Source organism: Salvia hispanica, chromosome 2, assembly GCF_023119035.1.
Source record: "Salvia hispanica cultivar TCC Black 2014 chromosome 2, UniMelb_Shisp_WGS_1.0, whole genome shotgun sequence".
Taxonomy (NCBI): Eukaryota; Viridiplantae; Streptophyta; class Magnoliopsida; order Lamiales; family Lamiaceae; genus Salvia; species Salvia hispanica.
The window spans coordinates 29,280,742-29,302,217 of NC_062966.1; the positions used below are offsets into that span (position 1 = coordinate 29,280,742).

General features: G+C 36.9%; 2 protein-coding genes across 7 annotated transcripts; both read right to left on the reverse strand.

Moving 5' to 3' along the window:
* Positions 1 to 6,230: 6,230 nt before the first annotated feature.
* LOC125207169 (FT-interacting protein 7-like) lies at positions 6,231 to 9,524 on the reverse strand. The gene has a single exon (XM_048106395.1). The coding sequence runs from the start codon at positions 9,333 to 9,335 to the stop codon at positions 6,399 to 6,401; it is 2,937 nt and encodes a 978-aa protein (XP_047962352.1). The 5' UTR covers positions 9,336 to 9,524; the 3' UTR covers positions 6,231 to 6,398.
* Positions 9,525 to 12,418: 2,894 nt separating this feature from the next.
* On the reverse strand, positions 12,419 to 15,904 carry LOC125207177. Of its 6 annotated transcripts, none has more exons than XM_048106411.1 (3): positions 15,722 to 15,901; positions 14,599 to 14,702; positions 12,419 to 14,512 (listed from the first exon to the last, which is right to left on the reverse strand). In XM_048106411.1, the coding sequence occupies exon 3, from the start codon at positions 14,332 to 14,334 to the stop codon at positions 12,646 to 12,648; it is 1,689 nt and encodes a 562-aa protein (XP_047962368.1). In that variant the 5' UTR covers positions 14,335 to 14,512; positions 14,599 to 14,702; positions 15,722 to 15,901; the 3' UTR covers positions 12,419 to 12,645. The 6 variants fall into 6 exon arrangements, with proteins under 6 accessions (XP_047962368.1, XP_047962367.1, XP_047962369.1 ...); XM_048106410.1 differs by lacking the exon at positions 15,722 to 15,901 and adding an exon at positions 15,499 to 15,676; XM_048106412.1 differs by lacking the exon at positions 15,722 to 15,901 and adding an exon at positions 15,382 to 15,493.
* Positions 15,905 to 21,476: the final 5,572 nt, after the last annotated feature.

Consider the following 21,476-nt stretch of genomic DNA (forward strand, 5'->3'; position numbering starts at 1 on the left):
GTGCTTTACGAAAAAATTGAAAAATTTCGAATTTTTTTCAAATTTTGACGTCGGAACATATGCATGTATGATATCGTTGGAATCCTTAAAAAATTATCTTTAATTTGATATATGTTATATGAATTTAACGTTTTGGGATTTCTTTTAAAAGTTAGTTATAATTAAACATGTAGTTAATTGACATTAATACCCATATTGATATTTTATGGAATTAATCATATGGCTTTATTGACGTTTTTTGTTGATCGTATTGACATTTCATGGTTGATGATCTAGGCCCTTAATTTGAATATCTAATGGCTATTATTTAGTTGTAGTTAGCAATTAGGTATTGAGTTAGCAATATAACACTCCCCAGCCTTATATGTATAATTATCTGCAGGTTATAATTTGAATACTATTTAATATTGATAATAATATGATTAAATAATATATATGAGTATAGGGGAGTGATCAATTGCTAACTCATCTCCTAATTGCTAACTACAACTACTTCTAAACCACTAATTCTTTAGCATCTTGTGGTCCACAATTTTTCATGTGGCTTTATTAAATTAAATTTTTATTATCAAAAGGGCATATATGTCATATTAATATTGAGTGCATGAATGCAGATTGTGCTCTCAATTTTTACGTGATCTTCTTCTTTGCAAATCAATTCCTCGACGAAATCTTTTCCTAATTCAAGATGAAATCTATCATAATTTTATGATCCCAATCAAATCTGCCGTAATTTGTGATTCTATTTCTCATAAACTGCATGATTAAATTTTCTGAACTTGAATGTGACCAGCAAAGCGATACAATGAAAATCTAGCAAAATTGGATGATCAATTCTGTTGATTCTGCTTATTTTGATTGAATCGGCCAATTTGGGGTTGATTTAATCGATGCTCAATCATATTTGTAGTTTGAGGTTGAATTCAGCTCATAACCGACGCTCAATCTGTTTTCTTATGAATTCTTCATCTAACACATAAAGAGAGAAGGTTTATTTTTCGAATTTCATCTGTTTTATGAATCTAGTATTTATATTTTGGAATATTCGATGTTGCTCTATTGACATTGTTAATATAGTCTGTTGACATCTTGTATATTGTCTGTTGACATTTAGTGTAAAGCCTGTTGACATTAGTAATATTGTCCATTAACATCTCTTATACTGTCTGTTGACATTCTTCAGTTGTGTTGTAGAATTTGTCGACATTCATGTTTTATGTTGATTTAATCAATGCTCAATCAGATTTTGTTTTTAATCGATTGAGTTTACTTGTTTCTTTTAGTTTGAAATTGACTTTCATCTCATAATCGACGTCTAATCTGTTTTCTTATGGATTCTTCATGTAGCACATACCCGAGAGAATGTTTAATCTTAGAATTATTTCATCTGTTTTATGAATTTAGTAATTTATTGGTAATCGATATTTTGGAATATCCATTGTTGATATGTTGACATTGGTAATATAGTCTATTGACATCATGTATATTGCATGTTGACATTCAATGTAAAGCAAGTTGATATTGGTAATATTGTCTGTTGACATTCTGTATACTGCCTCTTGACATAGATAATATTGTTGTTGAGATCTCATATACTGTTTGTTGACATTGATAATATTGTTTATTGACATTTAGTATTCAGTCCGTTGATATTTTTCAATTGTGTTGTAGAATTGGTTGTTCCACAATGCAAGGCTGAGTTGAGGCCATACTGTTGGGGTTTGTATACTAAAAGATGCTTCGAGCGTACATGCCTTTGTACAGTCAGCTTGTGCATGTATACGAGAAACGCCACGTCCACTTGTTTACCTATTTATGAGAATAAATAATATAATATAATGGTTTATTATTGAAATATAATAAACAAGTCTAAGGCTTTTTACTAAGAAGGTCAAGTAGGGAAATTCGATGAATCTCCTCATGAGTTTTCCAGTAGGGGACTTGGCCAGATCTAGTAAGAAGAAAAACGTATTCACAACCTAGATAGGCTTTGGCTACCTATTGGTACGGTTGCGGTGTTTGTGATAATTCTCTCTTACCTAAGAAGAGATTAGTAACACCGGTGTGGTAAAGCACTGAAAGGATCTAATCCGAAATGTATTCTTTATTGCTATCTACTGAAAGAATATATTTCAGAAAGTTTAGTATTTTCTAGTCTATGATATTAATATCAATATTGTTTATTCAATCAAACGCCACTTTGACTTATCAATATGTGAGAGTTTGTACGTAACTCAAGTTCATGATATCTTGGGTGGTAGTAATTAAATAACATGAAGGTATTGGAATATTATTTCATAGAATTCGCGTGCCCAGTGTGGTATGATTAAATCCCTAAAAGGGTGATCCCCAATGAGGTGTTTGAAAGAGGAATTTATTATTCAGAAATCTGCGCAGTTGGAATTTATTCCACGAATAATAAATAAAGTTTCAAACTAGAAAAACTCTTTGGAGAATTAATTTAATTCTAGTCACATAGCAGACAAAAGAATTAAATTGATGGATCAAGATAATCTTAAACGCGGGAAATATTATAAAATAAAATGGACCCAAGTTATATGTAATTTGGTGATTTAAGTGTGAGTGCAATATTATTCTTTAGTGGAATAAAATAATATTCCATTGATAATATATTAAATCATGGGTCATTTGATTTAATTAGTAATTTATCTAATGGGTGAGCCCAACACTTAAGTCATTCCATGGATCCCCAACCTAGCCCAACAAGTCCATTATAAATAGTGATGAGATGTGGAAACCCTAGCACACAATACACCACAAGTTACACCCTAAACCCTAACCCTAGCCGCCGATCACTCGGCTTCTCTCTCTCCTTCTTGCCTCGATTTTCGAGCCATAGAACAAGGAGATCTAGGGTTTTGGTTTGTTCTAGTCTTGTTCATTCTAATCCATAGAATTGAATCGAGATAGATAGATTGGTGTAGTGTTCTTCCTAGATCTCATCAAGACTATTTTGATTGTTCGAGATCCGCCCACGCGGATGAGTAATCAAGGACTAGGGAATAGGTTGGAAGATTCACGGTCGATAAACCAAGGATCTCCGGGTGGTGCAGCTAGCAACTTCGATCCTATGATGGATCAAAATGAGGTAACAATCGAATCTACATCAAATTGCATGATTATGTGTTTATTTGATGTTATATCTATAGATCTATGTAAATTGCATGAAATTGGAGTCGAATGCATAATCACCTAAATAGATCCGTCTAGGACCTGTTTGGTTTCCGTGTCTTCCGCTGCGGTAGTCCCAACACATACCTAGGTCAGCCAATTGAGTTCACTTGAGAATGCAACTTCCTTTTTATGAATAGCATGCTCGAGAGGCTTATTTCGACACTTGAAGATCGGGACACAAATAGTGGTAGTGATGTTACTACAACACAATACTACTCCATTAAATTGAAACCACCATTTAGTTAAAGAATCAAAAAATAAAAAACAAGAAATAACCACACTACATTAAATGAATATCGTACGAGTTATAATGGACTTGACATGGACATAGGTGAAATTTAAGAGCTAAAACTAGAAAAGAGAAATTCATCCAGAAAACAAAACAGAAGATTCTTTCTCTATCTGCATCTGAAATCCTGGCAGTCGGTGCTCAAATCTGTTTGATTTTCAATGTGCGTTTGATTGAATGGAATGGTAGAAATCGCACATAACTTCCTAAACAACCTAAAATTGCAAAAATCGAACTCATCAGATATTCAATTTTCAAATCTCACAAATAATGAAATATTCAAATCGTACAAACAATCGGTGAAATAGACAAATCTCACAAAGAAAAATGAAATAATTGAACCTTTGGAAAACTCGGCAGCGTTTTTGGCTCCGTTCCTCGTTATTTATTAAAATTTTCAACCGCAAACAGAATTTGTGTAGGGTTTGTGAAGTCAATCTGACGAAACTAGAGCTATCTTCCCGTTCCTCTATTGATTAATTTGAAGAAATTGCGAAGGATTTGCGAAGGCGTTTTGTCGAGAGAGATGGAGCAGAGAATGAGAAAGTTTTTTTTCAAAATGGGAGGAAGATAAGTGAGGTAGGCGTGATTTTGTGTTTAATAGGGACTGACAATTTTACCCCTAGTTGATCTTAGTTGACATAATTTACAAAAGCTGTTGACATCGCATGGAGATCAGATCTTGGCCGCACATCTCTAAATCTGACGGATCAGATCTGATTGTAGTTAGCAACTAATGGTAGAGTTAGCAACCTAACACACCCCTATGAGTATAATAGTTATTCATCATTTGAATAGAATTTTAAATTTATTTTGCTACCTTAGACATAGGAATTGTGTATTTTTATGTTAATATAGCTAGGTTTTATCTGTCTTGCGGAATTAAATGAATAATTATTTATTAGAAAGTTGCTATTAATGATTAGTGATATACTACTTGATAAGGAGAAGAATTGGTTACACACCATTAGAAAATGGCAGGGACATTATTTCGTTGAAAGGAGTATTAAATTATGATTTATCAGTGAATGCAATTTTCCAATAAATGATTATTCATTTAATTCCGCATACAGATTAAATATATGTATTAAATGAAAACACTCAACTCCTATCTGTAAGTATCTATTTACGGCAGAATAAATTAAAATTCTTTTTCTACTTTGAGTGTTTAATTCAACAAATGCTCAGAAACTCATCATACATCAAAACCATTATATTTTTATTCAACTATAATATAGCTCTCGAAAAATGGGCGATGATAACAACTCAGTTCCAAATCAAGAATTCCATCGACAAAGCTTTTACAAGATTATCATGCCTGGCACACTCACCTGTGGCGTGGTAATTTTCTAATTTTTTTTTTTTTTGTTCTCAACTTTTTTATTTATAGATTCCGACTTGTGTAATCTTTTTTTTCTCATATATCTAAGGCTAAATGTCCATTATTTGAGTCTTCTTTCAGAATTAAATCTGACAAATTTTATCCCCTAAAATATCTATAAGTAAAGAAATCATATAATTTCCTTTTCCATGAAAAGCTAATTCCTCCACCCGAAAGAATTTCATTTTATATTATCTTTTAAAGAGCAAATTATAAAAAAATCATAAATTTTGGTTAAATTTTTTTTATCCTACGGTTTTAAATCAGCTGTAAATTTTGAGTTTTAAAATTTCTCAATCTTTGATGAAATATTGTGATTTCCTATTTGACTATTTGTAACATGTTACTATTGATTTGATGTATATGTGTTTCAAATTAAGGATATGGTTTAGTTATTTGTTAATTGTGTTCAGAAAATGATAAAATTCACAAATAGTTTCGTACTCGTAGAATTTATGAATGTTACATAAGATACAATTACGTCCAAATTAGATCTCTACGAAAATATTAGAACACATACGAATATTTTTATTAAGTTTTTGGACTAACTAAAATTTGACCAAAATCATAGTATTTTTTTCTTACAATTTGCCGTTTTTATACTGACTCAATTTTTATTGACTTTTTTGGTAGAGAATTCCAATATCATTTTTGCAGCAAATGGGAAGACGTAAACAGGGAAATGCGACTCTAAGAATCGCTGGCAGAGGCGAATGGCAAATGAAGTTATTGAAGAAAGAAGATGGCTTTTATTTAGATGATGGATGGGAGAGATTTTATCAAGAAAATTATTTGGAAGTCACTAACCTTTTAAGCTTTAAATATATTGGCAAATTGAAATTCACTGTGGAGGTGTTTGATGATACTGGAATTAAGATTTGCTAGTTTTCCTTATGTAAAGTGAACCTAAAATTAGGTCATTTGATGTCATTTCAAATTGCTCAAGTGTAAGTTATTTTTCATTTATAAGACTTCACTAGTTATCTATTTATGCCCTATGTACAAAGTTTAAGGGCATCTGTTTGAAGAAATGTCTAAGAAGAATGTCTAACAAATGAAGTGCACTGTTGAAAAGGTCCGTTTGGTACACAGATTTGGTAAAATGAAGTAATTGATATGGAATTGAATTTGAATAATTTGTGCACACACTCACTTTATATATAGCAGTGTGTGAAGTTCGTGTATACTGTGTGAAATGCGTGTAGTGTGTGTATTGTGTGTGAAGTGATATAGTAAAACTATCTAATTTTATGACTATTTGGAATTCTACTTGTGAAATTCAAATTCCAAAATTTTCAATTCCAAATGTTCCCAACCACAAATGTAGCAGTTTCAACAGTGCACTCCATTGTTTGACAGATTGCCTAACAAGAAAGAAACCAATTTCATTAGATTAAAAACACTCTTATTACAAACAGATAAATGAGGAAAAACAAACTGGTATGCTTAATACATTGGAACTAAAATGTGCTTGTGATTCTGTTGCTATTGCTGCAGATTTATTTGATTTATTCATTCACTACTGATTTTTGCTCAGAGAAGGGAGTCTGATCTCGACGGCAATCTCTTGAAGAAGTTAACCGGAATCGGCGGCACCTTGTACCTGAACTTGGGGTGGCGGAGCACAAAGAGGCCGATTAGTAGCGCGATGATTTGAAAAGGCGTAATGTAGAGAAGCACAGCCCACATGAAAGAGAAGGCAGTGAATATCGCGGTCGCCCTCGGATCCCTCCAGCTAAGCAAGCAGAGGATCCTCTCCGCTTGTATCGCCATGTCCGCGGACACGGTTTGAACCCGGCCAGCCACGGTCCTTATCCTATCGTATCTCATCTTCACTATGTCGAGCAGCCTATTTTGAGGCGTGGGGAACGGCTCGAACTCCTCATCTAGCTCGTCTGACGTGGCGCCCTCTGCCTGGGAGAGCGCCGCGTCCATGTGGGGAGGGTGCCTCGGCTTGAGCCGGTAGTTCCACATCCCGATGGAGAAGAGGTAGAGGAAGAGCGTCGGGAAGATCAGCTCGGGGTAGCAGATGAGTGTCACCAGCAACAAGTGGACGAGCAGCGTCGTCAGGGGCTTTTTCCACAGGCAGATGTCACGGAACCACGTGGCAACGTCTTGGACGACGTTGATCACCAGCATGAGGCGGTGGAAGGCGGCCTTGCTCTTCCTCATGCTGTAGATGTGGTTGTCCGCATCCGTCATGTACTCCACCACCTCTCCACCCAGTGGGGGCTCTGCCCTGCCCAGGGTGGACCCCACTATGGTGGAGGCAAAGTGGCGGAGTAGCTCCACATGCTTGATGTGGATTGGTTGGATGTAGTGCATCTTCGGGAGGAGTGGCCTCCCGTACTGGGCCAGCATGTGGACCCACGCGGTGCACGTGAAGCGGATTGCCAGGTGGAGCTCCCCGTTCTTCTTTAGCCCCGAGGGGGTAATTACGAGGAGCGGGTAGGCATGTGTATAGACCCGATCGGTTTCCAAGGTGGATAACCTAATCCGGACCTTCCCCATCCGCTGATCCTTCCCATCCCTACCGTTTACATGATTATTATCGAAAACACCTATCGTGATCACCGTGCACGAGTCGTACACGTCCCACGTGTACTGCTCGTTCCACAAAGGGTGCAAGTTATCCACCAGAGTCCTCGTCCGAACCCACTTGTTTCCGTATTTAGCCACACAATATGCATCCGTGAGCTTCCCTTCCTTCCCCTTCATTTTCTGAAGGTTCCGTGCCCCCAATATCCCGAGTTCAAGAATCCCCACACTCGCCTTTCGTAGCTGCCCTGCCCCCGGCTGAAGATCACTAGCCAAGTGTATCGACTCATCGAGAACATGATAACCGGTATCAATACTAAGCCGGAGCAACACCCTGCTCGCGAACTTATCCTTCTTCTGATCCTCCTCGTTTCCGGCCACAGACACCTTTTGCAGAACATACCACTTAGCATCAGTCAGCTTAGTAGTCTCAACTCTCTTCGGCACGTCCCTCACCGGGATCAAACACCTCCCTATCGTCTCCCCACCGGCTGCGTTATCCTCCACGCTAACGCGTATATACTCGTTCAAAGGCTCACACGCCACATACATAAGCTCCTGGTTCCACTCCGGGTTCACCCCCTTTGTTGTGGCCGCCCTCGTCGTCCTCCCCTGCCCTGCGATCTCCACCCTGACTATCGGATCAGGCGGCTTCGACTCGTCTGAAGGGACTAAATCCTGAGCAGCAATCACATGAACCCTCAGGTAATACATCCTTGGGGTGTAGTAAACTTTTGATCGTGTCGTTATCATGTCGTCCTCGTTTATGGTGTAGGCATCCGAGTGCCATGCCCTTGGGAAGGCCTCATCTGCTTGAGTCCCCATCCATATCGCCAGCATTATGTCTCCTCTCTTTAACAATTGCCCCTCCTTGTCGAGCAGTTTATAAGATTGCGCGGCAAGGGGGCTATCGGGGGGCACACGTGTAGGCACGTCGGGCACCTCGAACGTCACCTTCCCGACAAGGTCGTCTTTTGACACATCCTTGTCCTTCACTGTCACCTCAATCAAGCTTGTCTGCAGCATCTCTTTAGAGAATGCAAACACTTTGTTCCATACAGGGTTTTGATTTTTCTCGAAATGTTTCGTGACACCCTTGTAGTTTCCGATTTTCACCTCGACATACGGGTCGAGGCTCCCTGTGACGTCCTTCACCGGGAGGTCCATCGCCCTGACGACGCTGACGTACAAGTACTCCATCGGCTCAACCATGTCGTAGGTGCTCGCAGTCTTGTCCCTCCCCCAGTAACCCAGCCTCGCAGCCAGAGGCGGGGTGGTCTCCACCACCTCGTACTCTGGCTTTTGGGCCGGGGCCAGCATTTGCATCACTGTCACAGCTGATGCAGATGTAGGCTCTGGCTTGGGAGTGGGGGCCTGAACCCCACTCCCGTAGCCGGTCCCGAGAGAGTAGAAGGTTCTCATTCCCCTCTCCTTCTTGCTCTCGTCATTAGTCTTGTGCTCCAACGGTGGAGGAGGAGGAGGAGGAGCCTCTTCCTGGTCTGGCTCGACAGACGATTCGTCTGTCGAGCTAGACTGGCCATGCAGGGCGTGCACTCTGAGGGCCAGGTGGCCCCTGACGTGGGAGAAGATGCCTCTCTTGTCGAGAGGGTAACTCTGGGGTTCGGCCTGGTCCTCGGAGGAGGGCACGGAGGAGCCGGATATCCGTATCTTCCCAAGGAAGTTCCGGTGGTGGCCGTGGTTGTTGTCATTGTAGACGAAGACCTCGATGGACTGAGTTGGCAGAGCAATGGGATTTTTAACGTTGAAAACTAGCTTCTCATTCCAAGTAGGGTTGAGGCTCTTGTGCTTGGTTGAAGTTCGCTTGCGCTGCCCCTCGAACTCGACTTCAACGAAGGGGTTGGCGCTGCCATGGCCATCTTTCGGCATGAGGTCCGTGGCGTCGAGAACTTCAACCACTAGTTTAGTAGCCATCGAGAGAGAGAGGATTAGTTAGGATTGGATGAAGATGGTGAATAGAAGAGGAGAGGGAAGAGGGAGAGTCATGGAAAACAGGGCAAGGGATGAAGGTACATTTGTAAAATGTTGGTAAGGAAAGAGGTGATTGTCTTTGCTGCAATATAAAATTGGTCCTAACATAGGTATATATCTCTATGCTTGAACACTGTGTGTTGTGTGTGTGATATATTCTGCAAAGATTTCAATGGGATTTATCTTTCATGGGAAATCAACTTTTTTCCTCTTTGCTTATCAACTTTTTCCTCATGGATTCTTTGTCCATTTGATCTTAAAAGGAGTTGGATTGGAAAGAGGAGATTATAGTTGAATAATTTCTGTTAGACAGTAATTAATTTTGAGTATAGACTTGTCCGTGGAATATATCAAAGTTAAAATGTTACTCCATTATAACTTCCAAATTTGAAAATTATTCGTAATATTAAGTGTAAAATTATAGTCTTACTCTTCCCTAATAAATGTATCTATGCGTATGTGTATATACAGAGAGAGAGGACTGCAAAAGGGAATCTCTAAAAGGAAGAGAATGTATGCTTTGTAATTTGTCTCTATCTTAAAACTAAGATAGGAATTGATCAGCTTGCTTTTGGCTCATTTTTCCAAGTATTGGAATTTTTAGAATTACACAACCAAATAAAAAACAACAAAAAACTCAATGGGTCTTAAAAATTTCAAGATTTCTGACATCATTTGATTGCAGGTTGAGTCAGATTTCAAGTACTGATTTTTTTACAAACAAGGCATTATTATTTTGCACTCACAAATTTCTGACATTCTAAAAAGGGCAATTCACAACTTATTTAGAAAAAATTCAGCGCTCCAAGACAGCCGATGTGGCATGCCCTATCAATAAAATTTTAACAACTAAATATCTACATGGCTTCACCTCCACCTATAAACACACGGTGGCTTCACATATATAGAAATTTTACATGTCCACAAATAGCCATATATACAAGCATTAATTACCCTATATTCAATGCATTTAAACCATTTTTATCAAATAAGATTGTAGAGTAATATTTACACAAGTATATATATATATAAGTACATCACCAATTTATATGATGGGAAGTATTTTTTACTGCTAACATAAAATATTTTTATAAACAGTATAATAAATAAATAAATACTAGTTCAAATTTAGAGTCATCACAAAACTCTTGAAACTATTTTATTTATAAAAATATTTAATGTACAAACTATCGATTAGTGTTGATATGATTGAACTTTATGGTTGGTGATTTTGAGTATAATAATTTTATTTATTTTTTTTAAAATTTAATTCCTATTTATTATGACAATCTCTCACTCTATTTTGTTTATAGTGATATTTTATGGTATACTAATGAAAATTTAATATAGTAAAAATAGTTTTTGGCCAGCTTAAATTTATTAAATATCTTTATATTTTTTAGCATAAAATGTAAATATTAGCAAATTAATGTGCATGAAAAAATAAAATGACAATTATACTGTATAATCATACATATTTATAATTGTGCACGATTCTAACAATAAGGCAAAAAAAAGTCATTAAATAATACTCCTATATGCAATGCTAGCAATAAAAAATAATTTCCACCAGGTAAATTGATAACACTATTACTTGTGTAAATTTCTCTCCACAATCTTTATTTAATGTGAAAGATATAATTGCATTAAATAAAGCGTAATTAATGTATGCATATAGAAGATATATGTGTTACATAAGGGACATGCAAAATTTCTATATATGTGAATCAACGTGTGTTAATAGATGGAAGTATGGTCCATGTATATATCTAGTTGTCAAAATCTTATTAGTAGGGCATACCACGTCATCTGTCCACCGTGGTATGCCTGGAGCGCTGAATTTTTTCTCCTATTTAAGAGATAGTAGTGTATTTATACACATATTTTAGTCACTTATTTTTTACGGATATCAAACTTTAGTCATATATTTTGTACAAATATCAAACTTTATATAATTATATGAAATTATAGAATAATAACATGTGGATAAAATGGGACTAAAATTTTGTTGTTGCATTGGCTAAAATGAGACTTGTTTACCTAGCTGAAAAATAAAATTATGAAATCAGACTCGAGTTTCGACAGCTGAAAAATAAAATTATGATTGAAATCGGACTCGAGTTTCGGGACATCACTGTGAATCTGTGATGCCCTCGCTATAGAATTACACCCAGCTGATTGAGTCTCAAAAACCCGATAACAACACATATACAACAAAAACAAAGATAGATGGAATATCATCCCATCTCTTTCCAGTACCATCTCTCATCAAGATTATTCACCGTTGTGATAAATGGCACAAAAAAAGCTAAAGCTAAAGCTATTCAAGAATATGCATTTGGGTGTCAAGATTCCTCCTGCATATTCAACTTTTCTTCATCTAAAGTGATCTTTAAGAAAGCAAAAAGAGATTCTTCAATGGATAACTGCAAACCAACCTTGTGGTCCTATGCCATTTTGTAACAATATAAAGGCTAAGTTACCAAGCCTCATACGGGTCAAATCTGAGCCGTCTATAGTAACATGGCTTCGGGGTTTCTAGTTAAAAACCAATGTGACACGGAGTAAAGACGGATGTGCTGGCATTCAAACACAAAATAATCAAAAAACTGAAGAAAAAAAAAAAACAATACTCCCTCCGTCTGATTCAAAACAAAAAATTTCACTTTGAGTGGAACTTCCAACAAAATGAAAATGTGTCACTTTGAAGGGGGCGGAAGGAGTAACTCCTAAAACTAAGTAGGTCACGGCTCACAACATACACTCCTTATGATAATGAACAACTAAGCAAATAATAATAACTTGTACTAAAATCTAAAGACTGCAGAGAACAACAGAGCAACATCAAGAGAGGCGGGAAATGTTCTCTTAACACAACGAGTCCACTACAAAAGAGCTCTAATAAACTAGCCCAAGAGAGCGATCCTAAACGGGCCGGAGCTGCTCTCCTAACAGATCATGCAAGCAATTGTTGAAGGCCGTTTTAGGTTGAGATAGAGAAGTTGCACAAATTTGAAAGCATATACTAAAGCAATGAATTTCGTCGAATAAAAATTGAATCTTGAAGGTATCATCAATGTATTCTACAACTATGCTCAAACAAAAAGCATAAATTTATATACACAAGTTCAGCAATGTGAAAGGGAAAAATATTTGTGGAATATGATAAACTTACTAAACATAGCTGAGCAAGGTTCTTGATGGCTGAATCAGGGAATCCCCATGCATACTCGATTAGTCGTGTAAGAACGAATCAGATTAGCTGTTTGTAGCCGAGGTGGAAGCAGTCGAGCCCTCCCTCGGGCTCCTTCCGTTTCAAGGAGGCCGCGTACCAGGCTTCTTGATTCATCATACGTTCACCCATCGGGGGTTCTTTAGAAAGAAACGGGAAATACCTAGGCCTGTCGCTCTTGCTCCCGCTTGCTGACAAGAGGTCTTCTGTCTTAGGCTCGAGTTTGGTTGCGTTCTTGCTACTACTGATATTCTCGTGAACAAATTGGCCCGGATGAGGGGTGTTGTACAATGAGCCGTGTTCGTGGAAATATCTGGACTGGTTGACGATGGATGGTAAGGTATGTTGTGGAACGAGCTCCATTCGCTGGAGAAACTGCGGTGAAGCCATTAGTGTATGGCCGTTGTTGGCCATATGCTGTATGGTATTCAAATCAGCCAAATAAATGTTCCTGTTGAAACTGAAATCACGCAATCCTGGATTTGGGAAGTGGCTAGCTTGGCCGAGCCAATGGCCGTTGTTGGACCTCCCCGTGTCCAAGTTCAAGTCTACCAACGGAGAGCTTTCCAATATAGGTTGGATTGAAGGCTGAGGAAACTCTTCAGCTGCATTGTCGAGGCAGTTGAGATCGATCCAGGGGCTCTTGGCTTGCTTCCTGTCGGCATCTGGATGAGAGTCTTGCAAAGTCGAAGCACGCTCCGTTGGAGTCCCATAAGCAGCAATATCATCTTCAACGGCAACATTGAGGTCGATTCCGGTGAAACCCTGGAGGCCTTTTGGCCTGTGATTTGTGGAACGAAAAGCACTCGTTTGGGCAGTACCCTTCCAGCCTAGGCTCCCTTCGAATTTTAATGGCATCATAGGCCGTCTACCACTTGGTATTACGGGTTTTGCTACGACGTGTATCACACTGTGAGATGGCACAAAAGGCAAAGCCGGCTGATCACAGTCGTTTAGCTCACTCGCGTTCAAGTCTTCGTTGAGATCAAATCCAGCAATAGCTTTGTCATCCTCATCTTTCACGGGTTTCTTACCCTGTTCTGCTATTGATGAATCTGCAGATTCGTTCGCTCGAATCTCATCATTGTTCTTGTCCATCACCTCAGAGCCCGTCTTCCCTTTCGTTGCCACTACGCTCCCGCCTTCCCCTGACATTCCATGCTTTGTCGTTGTTTCTCTAGAACCGCATTTCACATCATCGCTCCCTTTCGGAACTTCTGCCTCAAGATCCCAGCTATGACAAGCCTCGCTCTCTCGTTTATTAATCATCGATGAAGACTGATTCCCACCCAACGACAAAATCTTCGTACTACTCCTAGCATTCACGTTTCTTCTAGCTTTGCTCGCGATTTGAGCAGATATTCCTGACTCAGAACTGGCAGTCACTGGTTCTTCGGGGCTGCGATCAAAGGCCTTAGAGTTCGAACTATCCATTGAGCTCCCACAGTTCCTAAACAAGTAAGCCTCCTTCGATGTCTCCTGATAGCTTTGGTAGGAAAAGGAAACCGGAACCACAACAGGTAAAGAGTTCGAACATGAAGACTCAACCGTATTCGTACTTAACCCGTCTTCACCACCAACCACATGATCCCTCTGCTTCTTCTTCGTTATATCCATTTCAAGACTCCCACTCCCGGGGGGTAAAAGTGTCTCGGTGCTAATCTCACTCTTCACCTGCGTAGAACCAACACCAACAGACGACGATTGCATATCAGCCTCGTGGCATTTTGAGCTATTCTCAGAGGCCAGTGTCGATCCCTGTCGGCTCTCACTATCCGCTGATTCAAAGCCTTGTCCAGCCGACAATCTTGACGGTGAAAACAGCCTCTTCAAGGCCCCCACATTGTTTGAGCCCTCATAATCACGACCACCACAATCTTTGATTTTCCTGCATTCCGGAGACACATTTGCACCGGTCATCTCCCCATTTAGGTCAGCCATGTCTCTGCACTACAACGAAGTTTGAGATTATACCATAGTCTTCACCCTCCCATTGTCGAATATCCACTTACACATAGTCATGTTTAAATGGAAGATACACGCAACTCTCTATGAATTTCTACAAAGCAGCTCCATTCCTGCACAATGCATCAATTCATATATCATCAAAAGGCATCTCGAAAAGCATGAAACGAGAGTGCACGGATAGAAAGCCATTAATCGTCTTCTTTCTCGTAAAAATCCAATTCATTCGAGATTAAAAACTACTAGTTGGAGATTAATCTTGAAGGCAATTTCAGTTCACCAAACTACACGAAAACAAGCACTTCTATACGACTTTGATGGTCCGTAGCTCGTGTAGCTACATCCACGCGGTTAGAAGATGATTTCTCACAAGATGGAAACACAACAAAATTAGTACTACTACTATTCAGCCCTAATTGAGAGTTATATGCAAGAATCCTGATTTCACACTGAAATTTCAATTTCAAACAACATACACACAAAATTAACCACATTTTGCAGGTGAGCATTAGCCTCAAACTAAATCATCAAATTCAAGAATTGCATAGTAAAAAACAGAGCAAACACAAACACAACACAAACTACATTAAACAAGAGACAGAGAAAAGAAAGCATCAATAAAACCCCCTCATTTCCCAAGAGTTGGAAAAAAAAGACTGACAAACATCTAAAAAAAGACTGTTGAAAAAGTGAACTACATAGATCTGAGAGAGAACAAAGAACAACTTCCCCAAAACCTTAAAATATTCAAAGCCAAGTCAAAAAGAGCTCCAAACAGAGTTGGGATCTAACATGGCAAGCTTTTGCAGCAAAAACGTAAGAAAAAATCCCATGTTCCAAAAGCCAAGAATCTTAAACAGAACAACACATTCTCTGCAACACAAAGCAATATCAAGATTTCCCACAAACCTAAGCTAGAGAGGGGGAAAGATTTTGCAAGGTCTCAGCTTTTCTGTGAGAGAGGTGAAGTGATGTTAAAATAACAAGGCCCAGATAAAAGTCAGAGGAGAAAACACTAATAACAAAGCAAGAGAACCATTTCCCCACACACAATTATACAAATATCAAAAAATATACTCTCTTTGTCTCTCTCCACTATGGAATTTCTACCAACCAAGAGTAAAGGAGCTACCTTTTACCATGACCAAGGAGAAAGAGACAGAGATGAGGCGATTAGAATATGGAGAGAGGGGGGCAGCAAATAAAAATGAGATCTTTAGCAAATTGCCTGCTCTGGAATGGCATGATGAGGAAAGGGATGGGCAGCAGCCGACGACTGTGTGTGCGTCTGAATCAAGGGGCCTACTTGCTTTTCCATCTTTCTTTCTCTATGAGGTTGTGACAGAGGAGGATGCGGGGCCCACTGGGGGAGTTCATGTTTCAGTGATGGTGTGGGCCCCACAAAACGAGGTCGTCGTATAAACTAAACTGACCGAAAACCTTGGAATTATCATAGCGTCATAAAAGCAAACAAGAATGAATGAAGTGAGAGGTGATCTTGTCTATGAACTAGACTGTACACCATCATTCATCAACGGTCAAGATCTATCCTTGGAAAGAGAGATAATTCCAATAATTTTCTTATAAATCGAAATAAATGCTTTTTATCTTCATTTTATTTCATGTAATCTAATTAAATAATATCGCTCTGAGTATAACATGAGATAATAAAAAAATTGAAATTTTATCATTTAATTTTCTATTTTTATATATGTAATGATTTATCAGGATTTGATCAAACTTTATGATTAAACTGATTGTTTTCAAACATATCTAGGATTTTATCAAAAGATACGAAGAACAAGATCTCACCTTGGAATTGAGACAGTTCATATGTCTTTGAATAAGTTTAGTTGTTGTGATCTTCCAATAAATATTTTAAGTTGTTGAGATCTTTGAAATATTGTTTTTAGTTGTTTATGATTTGCATGTTAACAAAGTGAGGTTTTAGTTTTTCTCATTTCTTGTTATTGCGTGGAGAATTGGGAAAGTAAAAGTTGTAATGCTTTATCAAATTTTGATTTGTTCCATAATTTTTAAAAATGACTAATTATAATATTATAATTTTAACATTTTCTCAATTGTCCCATAGTTTATGGTTTAAAGAAAATTATGTATGCTTTTGGCAAACGAAAAATATCATGCGAATAAAACATTCGGCTATTTAAATGACATCATTTAGTATATTTAATCAATTATGTTTTTAATTTTACATATGTACGCATTACGTTGTTAAATTCAGAAACGTAGCATGATGAAATTTTTTGCTATGGAACAATTGAGAAGAATATCAAAATTATGATATACTATTGACCATTATTTTAAAGTTACGGGTAAACTTAATAATATTGTTGACCATTTACCTTACATTTTAACTGACTTCAAAGATAAAATAGAAAATTAATGTTATTTTATTACTATAAAACTCGGTAATGTGATATTTCTTTAAAGTCAATATTCATTTAATTACTTAAATACATCACTTAGTTATAGATATAATAAATCTATTATTAAATAAAATAATGCTAGTAGTATAAACAAAGATATATTTGTAAGTTTGTTTTGACTTATGGCACACAATCTACCTACATATGTTAGCCTACAATTACTAGACAATACCACCTAAAACTATTAGACAATACCATTATTCATGCGTCCTTATTGGAATTCAATTGTTTTGGGAATTGTATTTCATCCAAATCCCACTTGGGTGCACTATTCATTAGTTGCATTTATACTTTCATTACTTTATTTTTCATTAGATGCATGCACACATATTTAATGTAGGTGTGATGTGACTATGGAGGGCCATTATTGGTGTAGTGGATTGTTAGGCATGAGAGATGTTGACCAAAGCTATACCTTTCTCTATCATTTATAAATGTCACTAAAATCAAATCCTTCAAATATTAGGTGCAAAAACCTTTTGCTTACATCAATTATTCCAATTTTTCCTTTGTTGGAATGAGGGAGCCCCCATATGCATTTTTGTTGCCAATATACCTCACATATGTCTAGGGATTTCGTCTTCTGTTTTTTTCTTCAATTTGGTCTCATTTCTTTGTTTGTTCAATTTGCTCTCATTCTTATCTTTGTAAAATCACCTCATTTTTCAAATGTGATTTATCTTAACGATGATCACAACGGAATCTCATTCTAAATTCAAATTATGTTAGTATAATTTATATTTTCAGCTATCAAGTTAGCATTCAACTCAAACTTTAAATCATAACACACAGTATCTCATTTTGAACCCCAAATTAATCCACAACTTCTTTTTCATCTATTACTTTAATTATAAGTATTTTTTTTAATTTTCATATATTGTAAAATGAAATAAATAGTTAAATTTGACATAATTTAAATTTACAAATTACATTAAAGATAACTTAGATAAAATGAACTCCATTGCTAAAATACATTTGTGTTGTTATGCAGCCAATTTTCTTAGATGAATTATAGTAATTGTTTGATGTTGTATTTATTGAAGATAAATAAATAAATAAAAACAGCGATATTTTAAATAAAAAGTAGGAAAAAAGGTTTGTGGTGCGTAGGGGTGGGTCGATACGATATATCGTATCGAAAACGTTGTATCGTGTATCGTATCGAAAATATCGATATGAAAGAATTTCATATCGTTATCGTATCGAAAGTTTCGATATATCGAATTTCGATATATCGAACTTTCGATATATCGAAAATTCGATATATCGAACTTTCGATATAAAAAAATTTCATATCGTTATCGTATCGATATTTCGATATATCGTACCGAAATTCGATATATCGTTAAATATTGATATATATCGAAATTTTTGGTATATATCGAAAATAAAATATCGATATATATCGAAAATATCGATATATCGAAAATTTTCGATAGATATCGTATTTTTGATATAAAACGATATATCGCGATATAAGGAAATTCATATCGTTATCGTATCGAAAACTTACGATACGATATCGTATCGTATTAAAAATTCGATAATTTTTCGATATTTTTCAATACGATACGAGCGATATATCATTTTTTCGGTATTTTTCCCCAGCCCTAAGTGCGCGCGCCACAACACAATCGCTAATCGCTAACGGGGCAAGGCAATATCCCACGCCCCGGTCTCGCACCACTGCCCCCCTCTCCCTCTCCACCAATGCCCTGGGATTGGCCCGCACCGCCAATTCTCATGGTCCGGTCCCATTTTTGAATGTGTTAACTGATGACCTTTTATTCGATTAGCATTTAGATGCTACTGCGTGTTGCGAAAGTATAACCAATACGATGCTTATGTTGCGGCTATGAATTATCCTAGCCATAGAGTATGTAGTTCGAATATGAATAAAACCTCAAATCTGCGAAAAATCTCAAGAAACGGCCAAAAAACATTGTAATTGATCACGAACAAAAATCAAGGACTCGAAAAAGGAGAATTTCGGTGAGAATTGACAAAATAACTAAGGAATCTACAACAAATGTATTGAAAGGAAACAGACACATAGAGAACTTTTCTCAGCATAATGTTTCACTGCAAACACAAACAAGTTAACTTGCAAATTCTTCTACCATTTGTGGAACTAAGATGAATTTGGAATTGTTATTCAACGAAAGTAGGATGGCAGTGTTGTCTGTTCAAAACTTCTCCCCGTAGTAATAAGCCGTGCCAACCATTAAGGCAACGGTGGCACCTTGAACGACCACACGAGCCCTCATTAGCTTCTGTCCCAAAACAGAATTCCCCTGTTTGAAACTAATCAGACCGGCTGTGAGCACTCCTGCTGTCATCAACGCACCTAGGAAACGGAAGCCTTTCAGAGCACGGACAGCTCTAACAACACGTCTTATATTATTACTCCAACGCAACATATTCAAATGACGAAGATATTGGGACCGAGCAACGGAAGCCTATTGATGCACTCAAGTGAAGCATTAATGAACAAGAAATAACCAACATTACAAGCATGGACACTAAGAAATGCTTAGGACAACCCTAACAACCTGTCTTATACTACTCAAACGCGAGATATTTCATCGGTAATAAAGGTTTTTGGAACCGAGCAATTCACTCAAGTGAAGCATTGGTCAAATGATCTAACAAGAAAGTAAGAAACGACAATCTTACTACCTTTACTAGCAAAGAAATTCTTAGGACAACTCTTAACATCGCGTCTTAAATTATGTCGAAGACACCCTTTCTATCTCACATTGACTTAGTAAAGATCTTGCTTCTAAAATATAAGTCTGGAGTACCCACTCCTCTTATAAGGCCTTTTAAGGGGACGATGCTTCCAATTCTAACACTCCCCCGTCCAAATAACAAATAGTCATGTTTTTTTTCATTTTGGCCCATCCACAAAAATTTGGCCCTTTTCATTTCTAGTAACATGACTCACCACTTTTCCCCTAAAAACACATAACCATTGTTCATCAAGAGCCTCGGATTTCTTTCTAAGATGTTCCACTTAAAACACGTTTCCTATAATGGAAACATCGCATTCTCTACTTCATGTTTTACCACTTAACTCAAAAAAATTAAACTATAAAAATAAAAAGAAAAGAGTATGATTAAGAGAAGCGAGAAAGATTTACCAATAGGAACAAGAGGGTTCCTAACGCGCTTTTTCTCCTTACACAATTCTTCTATTTGTGCATTAACATCAGCCATCTGATCCATTTCATCAAAACAATAGTATATGAAAGTTATAGAAATATAGAATTTTTTTTATTAATCAAACAAAATCATCTATCCCTTCACACCATTAAAATCCAAAGAACATATAATTACTATCAAGATCAAAACTTTACCATGAAATATTAATTGTTGAGATGACCAAGATGAAAAGATTTGATTTTGGTAGAAACCCTTATACCAAAATTGGAAACGGTAGTGGACAAACAATGCACATGACTTGTTTTTAGTTGATTGAGATCAGATAGGAATTGGCCAATTGGGCCACACACCTCAATTAATAATATTTGGACATGTTCTTTCAACTTTGTTTTCAGGCTACAGTTATGGAGATTATATCCATTTCTACAAATTCAATATACGTGCCTGGAAAATGTTTTCCTTTTTTTGTGAATTTCAAATGGGATTTATTATTATTATGACTATTATTATTAAAAAGCTAGCAAGATAATTGATTTTGAACTAAAACATTACTCTCTGTACGCTATTAAATATCCTATTTTTTTTCTTTTTCTTTTGTCGTTAATAAATGTCTCATTTCACTTTTAGTACGATAGGTGGACCCTATATTCCTCATTCCACCCACATTTTATTATAAAATGAATATATAAAAATAGACTCCACATTCCACTAACTTTTTTATCCACTTTACTAAATAAAGTTAAATACTCCCTCCGTCCCACTTTAGGAGTCCAAGTTTACTACTTTTGGGTGTCCCACTTTAGGAGTCCCGGTTGAAATATTCCATAATTGGTAATAGGCTCCACATTCCACTCACCTTTTCCACTCATATTTTATTATAAAACTAATATATAAAAGTAGGATTCACGTTCCATTATCTATTTTCACCAACTTTTCTATGTATTTCTTAAAATCCGTATTGAACTCAACCGGGACTCCTAAAGTGGGACGGAGGGAGTAATTTCTTACAATCCGTGTCAGTTAAATATGATACATTTAATCACGAATGGAGGGTGGGATTTAGATAGTTGAATACTACATCTTAAACTATTCTCATTTTTACTCATAATATATTGCTTGAACTAATATCACATTTTATAAGTAATTCCCAACGTCCCACAAAGATTGTCCCATTTTCCTATTTTTATCTGTCCCACAAAATTTATCTCATTTCACATTTTATAATTTTTTTAGTGGATCTCATATTCCACTAACTCATTCATATTCATATTCATA